This window comes from Apus apus, chromosome 15 (assembly GCF_020740795.1).
Source record: "Apus apus isolate bApuApu2 chromosome 15, bApuApu2.pri.cur, whole genome shotgun sequence".
Taxonomy (NCBI): domain Eukaryota; kingdom Metazoa; phylum Chordata; class Aves; order Apodiformes; family Apodidae; genus Apus; species Apus apus.
In genome coordinates, this window is record NC_067296.1 from 6,250,331 (window position 1) to 6,262,442 (window position 12,112).

The following is a 12,112-nucleotide window of genomic DNA, read 5'->3' on the forward strand; positions in this document are numbered from 1 at the left end:
ATCTTTCACAGAGCCCAGGACCACACATGCCACATCAACTGCTCCCGAGAGAGCAAAACCCACGCTGGTTTTAGGCACTCCTATTGGGTTTTTTAAAGAAAGATCTAGATGGAACCAAAGCTCCTCCCACCCCACACATTCACCTAACTGAGGTTGTGACCCTGACACTGCCAATGCCCTGACAGCGCAGAGCACGAAGCATCAGGCATATGGAGCAATTTTTTCTCTCCCCTGGTAAAAGGAAAATGTGACTCAGCTCAGTCCAGCTGAGCCCTCAGCTGCAACCTGCTCCTTCCTGTAATTTCCTGAGTTCCTGCTTAGTTGTCTGACCAGCCACGGCATCATTTCAACCAATGCAAGAGGAAGTTTTCAGCCTTTCAACTTGGCCACTTCAGTTTCTCAGCCTAATTCAAAGGCAAATTTCCCATCCAAGCTATGGATCACCCCTGACTGGTCACACCACTGTGTTTTCTTCAAATCTCCTGGGAAATAACTTCACAGAATTGACTTCTCTCCCTTCTCAGATATGAAAGCATCTTGCCAGCCATTTACAGGTAGGATGAGGGATTGCAGAAGGTTCAATTGGAACAGCATATAAATAAGAAATTTGTGGAAACATGGTACTTTTTTCCATCTGATGTTTTCATAGTGAGAACATCTCTTCTGGTGATTTTGTTTCCTCAGTTGCTTATCTGCAGAGAAAGCCAGGACTGCTCCTGCCCCAGTCCTTGGGAAGGGCTGCAAAGTGATGGAAGCAAAGCTCTGGCTAACTCAGTTTCCTCAGCATCTCCTCAATGTGCCACAAAATCTCCTGTCTCCTACCAACCCCCGGAGCTGCTGGCTGAAATCTGGCATCTCAGGGCTTCTCTGAGTGCCTGAAGAGTGACCTGGTGACCACATTTCCCATGACCTTCAGAAATCAGTGATGGTCACAGGGTCCTGGAAGTCGGGCCTGAGAAAGGTGCCTGGAGTATGGGTTCCTGTATTGACATCCCCACTTCTAGCAGCCTTCTGAGACAACCAGCCTTGCTCCTTCCTCATTTCCACTCCCTTTCTTGAAGGCTGAGGGCTCGTTACAACTAATTTAGAAATTTTCTGTTGCAAAATGTGGGGCACTCAGTTCAAAGTGAAACCTTGACACAATCTGCATTCAAAAGAACCAGGACTTGCCAGTCTCTCCTCTTCTCTCCACAGCTGCCTCACATCTCCAGCTCATTCTGACATATTTTGGTTCCTCCTTGGAAAAGAAATGTTGATCTCTAAGAGAATTTGATCAAAAGAACAAGAACCGGTCTGATGCACTTCTGCATGTGCTGCCAAACAGGCAGCTCTGCAGGCAGCGTGTGGTGGGAGCTCCTGGAAAAGTGGCCTCAGGGAGAGAGGTTTGGATGGGTCACCCCAGTGCCAGGGCCAGAACAAGGGACTCAAGTCCTGCTCTGATGGAAGCTGCAGGGAAAGCTGCCAGTCACAGTTGTGAGTCCCCTTTCTTGCTCAGCCCTCTGGACCCCCCCAGTTCCCATGTCCTGGCTGGGTTACTGCAGCATCCAGCTCTGTAAAGGCAGACAACAGGGAAGGGCAACAGTGGATAGAAGGGGCTGCTCCAGCTTCCCAAAAACCAATGGCAACATTTCCCCTGGTGGCAGCTGAAGCAGATTTGAATTACAATGAGCAGCCATGACAGCAGGATCAAGGCTGGACCAGCAAAGATGTGAGTTGGCACTAATGAGCAGCACCGAGGAGGTTTGGAACCCATCCCCAAATGCTCCCCAAGCTCCCAGCCCTGCCTCTGCCTCATTGCACATAAACGTCTGACCCTGAACTTTCAACTTCATGAATTTCCAAACCTAGGACCTAGATGTGATGAAATCCTTCCCTGCAGAAAGCAGCCAGGGACAGTAAACAAGCCCCTGCACTGGTGTAGGAGCAGCACTGCCCGGCAGGTATCTCCCCATGCAGAAGCTGGATGTGCAGGACCTGCCTGGTGGGCTCCAGCCCCAGTGCTGGGGGCTCAGGAGGGGCAGCAGAGCTTCATCCCCCACGTCCTCCTGCCTGCAAGAGGGGAGGGTGCTCCAAAAGGCAACAAGAGCCACGAGGAGCAGAAGTGAGAGTGGGAACGTGGAGGGGCTTTGCGGGATGAAAATCCCTTAGCAAATAATGAGGCTGGTAAATTAGTCCTACTGAATAAAAATATGTAAATAAATTAACTCTGCCTGCTGGTTAAATCTGTTCAGTATTTCTCTGTTGCACCATTAAGCAAACTCTTGCAAGTCAGCTTACCTCTTGAGCACTTGATACCACCCCGTAATGGGGAACATTTTCTATCTTGTCATGCCTTTATCTTGCTGAGGAACCACACCTTGCAGGAGAGCACAGCAACTTCCAGCAGCTCTGCCTCCTTCCAGCCCCCCTGCCCAGGGAAAGCATCCCAGCCCAATTTGGCACCAGGGAAAATGCAGCTGATGTGCTGCACAAGCTGTTCCTGCTGAACATCCTCTGCTCCTCAGGGCCTCCTTTCCTATTTCTCTTCCTGGGGTCCTGCTGACAACCTCAAGGGAGGTGAAAAAAACAAATTAATGCAGGGATTAAGCCCCTTCCAGCCATGCTGGCAGCTTCCCTCTGCTCACCCCATGCAGGCTGCCCAGGTCTCACCTCTGCCACATGCTACTTCAAGTTTAATTCCATACCTGTGGTTTCTCCATGATTCTCCTCACTGGTTCCACAGGCTGGAAACATTTCAGAGCTCTTCTCCAACTCTCCCACTCAAATGTCCCATTTGCCACAGTTCCCTGGGTTTAGTTTCTCAGATAAAAACCTGGGCTCTGGGTTAAGTGGTACAATGGCAAAGAGCCAGCTTTCATCATCTCTTTTCTTCTGAAAACAGATTCATCACTTCACTATGAATGAAGCATGTCTGTATTTGATGACACCAACTCAAGCACTCTGTATAAACACTTTTCCATGGGCATTGACTTAGGGATATTCAGCATTCATATTCAACATACTATGTTTCCACATCAGTACAACTTCACCTCTAAAATAACAATAATGGGTGGTCAAAGTGACCTTTTCCTTTCTACATTTTTAAAAAAACCCACAACCTTCTGACACTAATGAGATGACAATTCACAGCACAGGGTAACACTTCATGATGCTTATTTCCTTCCTTTCTAAGTAACAAACACCATCACCAGGACAAAAGCCATATTTTTTTGCAACCCCACAACCCTCCCCTCCTCACTAGCACTTTGCAAGGTGTTTGCCTTCCAAACTCAAAGGCTTCCCTTGCTGATTTAACTATTGAAGCCAAAAGCCCTACATGAGGATCACAGGGCTGAGGAGAGGGGTGGCACCTGGGGCACAACCCATTGCCTCCTAGGGCAGATGTCCAGAGCAGGAAAATTGACCCCTGAATGCAGGAAGAAAACAGGCCTCTGCTGCCCATGGTTCTCTGTCACTGAACCTGCTGAAACTGGTGTGATACCCACCAAAGAACTTCATAAAACACCATCTTTAGTCTCTTCTGCAAAGTGGAAGTGGGAGCACATCTCTGCCTCACAAAGGGTTTATGCAGGCTGTGACTCAGGGCCAGGGCAGAGTGGCAGTACCTTGCACTGGTTATTATCCTTCCAAGCAGCTTTAATTACACTAATCAAGGCTTGTCTGATGATGAATTTTACAATTGAGAAGTGCAAAGTTCCCAGAATTAGTCTTGAGTGGTTAAAATTTAGTGGGAGCTGAAGAGGGCTCTAGAGAAGATGGAAATAACTGCCCTGGACTGGAGTCAGTTTTTCTCCTAATAAATATGATTTCTGAGGCTGAAAATGGGTATTTCAAGAGCTGCCTCACAGGCTGCTCATCTACCCTGCCTGGGAGCTGGGCAGCACATGTCTGGAGGATGCAATGGGACACTCAGAGGACACTTAGTCCATTTCTGTGGTCTCATTTGCTCCAAACCCCATTCTGAGCCTGGAGGGCCCATCTCTAAAACAAAGCCAGTCCCAGCACTTCACTGTTTGAGCCTCCTCTCCCTGTGCCCCCCCCCCCCACCCCATCTCCTCTAAAGACCTCATGCTGCTGGCAATTAAAAAAAAAAGTATCATCGTTTCTTACAGATTAATGTGCATCTCTTGCAAAATTAAGAATAAAAAAAGTCTCCCCAAGGAAAAGCTTTTTTTAAAGATGTGCTTGGTGGAAGGCAACGTGCTGCTGGGATGCTCTGCTGGCTGAAGGGGCTCCCCTGTTCTCCCAGCTACTTTAACCTCTGGCTCCAAATAATTTTGGGTACTCAATGGGCACTGGAAATCTCTTTGCTTTCCCCAGACAATGGAGCACAGGGTATTTTTTACAGAAATACATAACAAAGCCCCCTACTTGCTGTAGAGGTAGAAAGGTGTTTGGATTAATCAATAGAACAGCAGGGAATTAAGAAACCTGGGGAGATGAATGCACCAGGTCTTTGTTAGATGGATGCTTCAAAACAAAATAAATCCAGGCCTACTTTGTTTTAAGCACCTCAGAAGCTGAGAGAATTTGGTGCATCTGGCTGCAGCTGCCACTTCACTTCTGTAATTTAATCTTATTGAGGTGCATTATGTCAAATAATTGCCTTAATGAAGACTCTAATGAGAGAAAGAAGGAAAATAATAGAGATGTTTTGAAGAAATGAAGCTGTGAAGTTGCTTTGTTTTTAACCTGCTCCTGATTTACATCCCCCCCCCAACCCCTTCCTCTGGCCCTTGACCTCACAGAGGTGTCTGATTGGTCTCTCTTCCAAAAGCAACCCCAGATGCTGCCCCAGTGATGGATTTTTGCACCTTGGATATAATACCATATTTTCTGAGTTTGAAACAACCCAACATGTAAAACCAGCCTGGTTCAGACAAGCCCAGCCCCCCAGATCTTGCTGCATCCCTGTTCCCTGCAGATCACTGACTCAAATGTCAGGTTTCTGTCCACCACTTCTGAGGTGCTCCAGGGACTTGGCCTAAATTGGACTGATAGAGTCATTTAGGTTGGAAAAGACCTTGAAGAGTGCCCAGCCACTGACCACAGCTCTCAAGGCATCCCCTGCATTTCCAAAAGTACCCTTATTTTCTCACACAGTTTTGCTCCTTCTTGTGCTTCTTGGACAGCTTCTTGTAGAGGTAAAGTGCTCGCTTCTCCTCCCACCCCTCAAAGAAGGAGCTTGCAATCTTTCTGCATAGGCGGCGGGCATAGGTTCCCAGGAATGTGGTGGCATAGAGGATGCAGAAGAGCAGCCCCAGGACAAGCAGCACAGAAGGGTTGGGAGGTGCTGGGGGGCTGATCCTGCAGTGGGCAGAGCTGAAGTTCAGATAATGGTGGTAACTTCTTTCAAAGTCCCAAGGTGATAAATGAGAAGAAAGCCCGAAAAGCTTCAAAGTAGAGGGCAGGATACTTATTTCAGCCTGAAATAGAGAGAGTGAAAAGTTCAGTGAGGTATAAATGACCCAAAACCAACTGGTTACTATAAAAGCATCAGCCTGGGGGTGTGTAACCACTGTCACAGCCTGTTTGGGTGCACTAAGAGAAGGACATCCAGGTGCCTACACACTTCAGGCTGAGAGAGAATAACAGCAGGATGTGTAGGCACCAAGCACTTGGCAGGCTGAGACTCAGTCCTGGCTGTCCTCTTTCTCTGCTGTTACAGAGATCATGACAGGTATTGGCTGTGTGGGATTTACAATGCAAGGCAGAATCCAGGCAGTGGCACTAGTGGCTGCTTGTCTCATTATCAGGGTTTTTTTCTGAGCCCTGATGATTTTACTGTAAAGCAGGTGTCTGTGCTAAGGAGCCCCAGGGCTGGGGAGGGAAGCAGGCTCTGTGGCAGAAGAGAAAAGCTAAAAAACTAAACCAGAACTAGTGCAGATAAAGGATATCATACAGATAGAAACTGGGAAGGTTTGTGAAAGAGATTGCACAGGGTGATGACAAATCCAGTGAGCAGGGGGCTTCCTCTTTAAAGAGCTGCCAAAGCAGTAAGACAATACATCCTGACACCCAAGACATGCTCACTTGCCCCCTTTCCATCCTTTTGAGCTCACACCCGCTCTGTGGTGGGAGGACAGTGCCAGAGGGACACTCATTCCTCCACCCTGCCTAGGGAAGGGACCCGGAGATACAGGGATGTCTGACTGCCACGTACTGTGCTCCCCTCCTTGCTCCCAAGGGGCTGCAGTTTGCAGCAGGTATGTGCTGCTATAGGATGCACTGGAAGGAGCAACAGAGCTTGTACCTCTCCTCCTTCTCCCCAGAGCCTGTCCCATGGCTTGGCCAGCTCTGCTGCTGGGGAGGGGAGTGAGGCTGGTGTGACTAAGGCTGAAGCAATCCCCACCACCCACCGTGACACGCAGCGGGCAGGGGAGCAGAGGGACCCCCAGCACTTACTCTGTACTTGATGCTGAGAGCAACGGGCACTGCAGAGAACTGAGCAGCCTTCCTCACCGCCGTGTCGGCCACACGGAACGCCAGGTGGTCCATGGCCACCAGCAGCAGCAGCAGCAGCAGGGCCACGGTGAGGAGCATGGACTGCACAAGGCACAGCAACGCTTCTTCCCGGGACAACTTCAAGCCTGTCGGTCGAAGGAGGTTTTTGGATGAGCCCACCAGCAGATGAGATGCTTTTCTGTCCGCAGCTAAACGCTCCAGCTTCTTGGTGACGTAAAAATTGTCAAAGCGGAGGTTGGTGAGGTAGTTTTTCAAATACCAGCTGGACTCAAAGCAGAGGTAGAGCATAGAGAAGCCAGCAACCAGCTTGTTGCCTACTCGTACAGAGTCTTTCACCAGTACCTCAACAGCCAAAAAGTCCCTCCCAATTTTCTCACCAGCAAGGTGCAGTTGCTGGTAAATCAAGGAGCTGTTCGTAAGCAGTGAGAACTGAAAATGACCATTCATAGGCCTGTGAATATTAATGGAATCAATGTTTTCTTGGATTACACTCCCAAACTCCCAGGAAGCTGTCCCTAGCAGAGCAGTTGAGTTCAAAAGACTCTCAGAGGAATTCTTGCAGATGCAACTGATAAGCTGCAGGATGGTTTTAATGTTGCTTAAGATGTTGGGTGTCAAGTTCACCACTGCTATCATGATGCAGGTCGACAAGAGGAGCTTCCGGCCTTGCTTGGTACCTAACGTAGGCATGATCATACTGAAGACACAGCGGGCAGGATGCACCAAGAAAAGGGTCAGGAGAAGAAGCAGACTGAAAGAGGTGGCCATTGCAACAGAGAAATGCCAGGAATACTCCAGGGATGCAAACATCCAGTTGTAGAAGAGGCCTCCCATCACGGCTGTAACGCAGGAGCACTGCAGAAACAAGGTCCCCCGTTCTCTGCCATTTGCTGGGACAGGCTTGGAGTAAACCAACCACAGGTCTGACATGGTCCTGTGCACCTTTGGGAGCAGAAAGTCGTCACAGTAGTCACGGGCTCTCATCCTGTGCAAGAACAAGTACCTGGGTGTTAGCAGAGGAAGTTCGGAAAGGCACTAATTATGGGGGCTTTCTCGAGATGATCACTCATGGGTCTTTATAATGTTCTTCTCTGAGTGCCCCTGGTCTCCACTTCTCTGCTAACTAGAGTAGCTGGGACTGAGATCTTCCCTGGAAGTACGCAGGATAGGGAAGTTCACAGCATTTCTTGAAAGATCAAATGTCAAGTATCGTGTGGCTGCTCCCCCTCTAATGCAAGCACAGGGAAGGACTGTATTATCCTATAAAAATCCCAATAAAGTCATTCCGAGGGGTCAACGCCTTAGCAGTGGCTAAGACTTGCTTTAGTGGTTATTTAGAGGATGCTGGAGGAGGCTGCTGTGGAAACGGTTAGACCAGCTCTGTAATTACAAGATGTTCAATGGATAAGAGGCAGTTGAGTGGGAGTTTCTGCTCTCTCTGCCTCTTAAGAGGAGACCAAACAAAAATCTTCAGGTTTAAGGTTGACAAATACAGAACTGATCACAGAAAAGAGTTTCACACTGAAGCTCCAGTGCCAGGGGAAATCTCCAGGGATAAGAATTTGGCCACTGCAGGCAGGATAAAATGTCCCATAAAGCTATTTCAATGTCTAATGGAAACAAACTTTTGGGAAGGAATATAATTTCTCAGGCCTCACATATGGAGTGACTCTCCAGAGACCAGAAAACCTGGTGGGGAGAAGAAATCTCTTCCCAGGATTAAACCCAGCCAGGCAAGCCCTGCCCCCCCTGCCTGACAGCAGTCTCAGCTATCCTTTGAGGGAGAATTTTGATAAGCAAAGGAGGTTTTTCAGTGGAAAAAGGCCATACAACAGCTGTCAAGACAGAGGGAAGGAGACGGATTAAAGCATCTACATACCCAGTGGCAAAGTGGTGCCCCAGTCTTGCTTGAAAATTCTCCATGCTTTATTGCTCTGAGAGAGAGGATCCTGGATGCAGCTGCTGGGAGCCACAGGATAGGAAACCAAGGCAGCTGGCACCAGGGGGCCAGGCCTCAAAAAAAAAAAAAAAAAAAAAAAAAAAAAGTTTTAAGGCAATTCAGATCAGAAATGCTGGCAATTCCTGAAGTGAGTGGGCAAACCTGGTGTGTGAAGGCCAGGGAATATCCCCACTACAGGACAGAGCCAGGACACACAGCACTGCCTGGGCTTTGCGCTTCTGATCTTACCGTTGTGGCAGGGAAGGCTTGTTTTCCTGACACACAGCTGAAAAAAAAATGAGTCAATGACATATGGACTGACAAAGATGGAATAAGCATCACGTGGAGCATGGGGTGTCACCATCCCTTGTTAGGAAATCAGCTGACCCACCCCAGCTGACTTCTTCTCCCACTGCCCACCAGCAAGCAGCAAGGTTGGGATTTCTCTCAGAGAGAAGGGGAGCTTTTCCTCTTCCAGACATTAGTCATGGAACAAAGGACATGGTAGGATCCAGCAAACCACGGGCAGGTTCATCTCTTCTGGCAGGCTGCTTCTCCCTGCTGAAACTGTGAGCTGATGTGCAGGGTACACAAACTGCTTCAAGGCTCATCTTGTTGTCCTGGCGGAGGAAGATGAAACTTCAAAGTTGAACCATTGCCAATTTCCTATAGCAAGCAAATCACCTGTAAAGAAGACCCTACCACACAGGCAGGATTCCCAAACTGCTGAGAAATTCCAAGGTGAACAAGCCAGGATGTGTGGTCCCAATGGGACCAACTTGCCTGTCCCCTGGGATGAGCAGGGCACAGAGCTCCCAGCCACCAAACCTGGCAGGCAAGGACCAGCCCGTGGTGTTTGCTCCTCCATCGTGTTTCCAAAGGAGGATGTGCCCCCCTCTGCTCAGCTGGCACACGGGAAAGGTGCAGGACCACTGTCCTCCCTCTTGCACTGAGCTCATGGGTAACAGGAGCCTTCCCTGGCACCCCCAAACCTGCCCCTTCGCCAGACACTCTCACACGAAGCCCCACTTGCAGGCCAAGGTGACCCAGCTCCCCCAGCCCCTGCCAGGACCTGCTGCCCTGCCCCAGCCCTGCTGCTGGGAACCGCCGGGCTCCGGGATGTTCTCATGCTCCCCGGGGCTGGAGAGGGCGAAGGGCTGGAGCTCAGTCCGGTCCCCACCCTGGGGACAGAGCACACGGGGCTTGCAGCGAGCTGGGGGAGCAGCCCCTGCCCCGGCAGTGCCTGTCCCTGCAGCAGCAGCAGCAGCAGCAATCCCGAGCACAGGCTGAGCAAACAAATCTCTGCAGGCACCAGGCAAGGGCCCTTCCACCCTCGCTGCTCCACTCGACAGCTCTGCTGCAGGTTCCCTTTCCCCCACACGGCTGGTAGAGCAAAGGTGTCCTCCTGGTGCCCCGGAGCACAGACACGGAATGGGAAGCTCTGGCTCCAGGCGGGAAGCGGCTCCAGCCAGGCAGGCCTGAGAGAAAGGGCATTTTTTGGAGCATCCACAGTAATTGCTCACACAGGCCATGAATGAGGTCTTTAATTCAATTTTCAGACTATAAAGGAGCACCCCAGAAGGCCCATAGCTGTACTCTGCAGAACTCACCAGGTTCTCCTTAGTTGCTATTCTGAGATTGAACTTCTTTCTCCCTGTACTTCTGAGCTAACTGGTTTCATCAGCCCCTGGCACTCCCTCCAGGCTAAGCTTTCTGCTCCACACAAAAAATGTTAGTAACAAAGAACAAAAAAAAAAAAAACCCTCAAGTCCACATCAAAGTGATGTTTTCTGAGCCTCCTACATCATCTGGCAGAGAGGATCTGAAGTCTGCAGGGGAGCTGTGCTTGCCCAGTAACTCCAGCCAGCACCAAGATGCATTTGGATGCCAAGTCAAAGCCAGATTTTTCCTCTGGCTCAACTCAAAACTGATCTCTGCAGGCTGGACTATCCTAAATCTAGGATATCTTCTATTTTATACCCCGAACTGATAACCTCTCACCGAGGGAGAACCATCAACGCCTTACTTTCCCCAGGACACAGTGAACAAGCCAAGAACAGAAACCACGGAGCAGCGTGTGTGTTACGGACACTGGCGAGAGATGAGGAGCAGGGCACGGGCAGGACAGAGCAGCTCAGCGAGGAGACTGTGACATCTTGTGGTGACATTCAGCTAACGGCCCCCGAGGTCCAGGCTCGTTTCAGCTCAGGAACTTAAGATGCCTGCGGGTGGGAGAGTTTTAAGGAACACTGAGACAGTGCAGGAGACACGGAGGGTGGCCGGCTGGGATGTGCACACCGGGGCCCCCTGGATGCTCCGAGGTGCCCAGGTGGTATAAAGGGGCTCCTGTCTTTACAGAGCTCAAGCTCTAAAATCTTCCTTCTCTATCGTACCTGATTCAGACTATTTAACACCACAGTAGGAAACAAAAGAGACCCACATGCCTGCAACTTGCCTGCTGGAACTTTAAGACAAGAGAGGGGCTTGTTTGCAGCATTGCCAGGGAGCACAGCCTGGATTTGCTGCCATTAGGGGTAGGGACTGAGCTTCACCAGGACAGAAATTTTAAATCCTTTCCAGTTTTGCAGGCTGCCACACTCCCAGAGGGGGTCTCAGGGCAGTCCCAACAGGAGCCTCTCACCAAGAGACCTGAGAGGTCAGCCTGCAGTGGCAGGGTGAGCCTGTGGTGGTGGCAATTACAGCTGGGGGTGCAGGGGAAAGGAGCAGCTGTAACATCACAGGGAGAGCAGGGGTTACAGGAACTACGCAAGTTAAGAAAATAACTGAGTGAAGAAAATGAACAGAGAGCTAAAAATAGGATGATTTAAGGCTGAAGATACTTCTCCAGGGCAATCTCATCAGCACCTCTTGATGTTGTTATTCTGCCAATCAAGAAACTGAGGGTGTGGGAAAGATGAGCCCATTAGTGGTGATCTTTGCTTGTTAAAATCCCATGCAAAAAACTTTTGGTGATACAGAGCCAGGTCTTGTCTTCTTAGGTTTCTACTAGAGAAATACAGAAAAGTCCCAGCAATATCCAGCAATGTGATACGGGAACTAGGGCTACCCAAGTTGAAATAGCTGAACTTCCCCTACCATGCTGAGCTTTCATTTGTTTCAGGAACCTTTCCTCTTCTCTCTTGAACTCCCAGCATCACTGCTGGTTGCAAACAGACTGAGCACAGTCCCAGAATCACTCACCTCTGTCAAGACCCATGTAGCAGCACCTCTGTGTGAACAGCTTGTAAAGCAACTCAAATGCTTCTGGCATAAAAGATACTACAAAATGCTTCCCTACTGTAAATAAACCAGAATGATTTTCCTCCAAGCGTCTCAGGAGAACATGTGGATGTTGGTCCAGGATTGGACAGGGAACATCAAAGGAATAAAGCAAGAGATATTCTGGATGTTGAATTTCAATGCATGAGTGGCATTTCCTGTTCATTAAAATTCACAAGCAAGCTGCAAATGTGAATGGCTTTTGTGACTGTTGCTGGAGTTTTGCATTCCCAGAGAACCGGGGCATAGGCAGGCAAAGTGCCTCTAAAATAGCACAGTCCAACTTAGAGAAGGTTAGTACAGCACTTGCAATACCCTTTCCTGGGAATTTTCATATCTCTGCTCACATCACAGACCCTTTCAAGAGTAACAGGGTTGACTTACATAAAAAGCTGATTTTGGTAAATTTTAGTACTAGCAGAAACTAAA

At 49.3% G+C, this 12,112-nt stretch overlaps 1 protein-coding gene across 1 annotated transcript; it reads right to left on the reverse strand.

Annotated features, from left to right (window-relative positions):
• Positions 1-4,070: 4,070 nt before the first annotated feature.
• On the reverse strand, positions 4,071-8,682 carry OCSTAMP (osteoclast stimulatory transmembrane protein). The gene is made up of 4 exons (XM_051633038.1): positions 8,654-8,682; positions 8,345-8,478; positions 6,406-7,450; positions 4,071-5,426 (listed from the first exon to the last, which is right to left on the reverse strand). The coding sequence occupies exons 2-4, from the start codon at positions 8,386-8,388 to the stop codon at positions 5,088-5,090; spliced, it is 1,428 nt and encodes a 475-aa protein (XP_051488998.1). The 5' UTR covers positions 8,389-8,478; positions 8,654-8,682; the 3' UTR covers positions 4,071-5,087.
• Between the last annotated feature and the right edge of the window lie 3,430 nt (positions 8,683-12,112).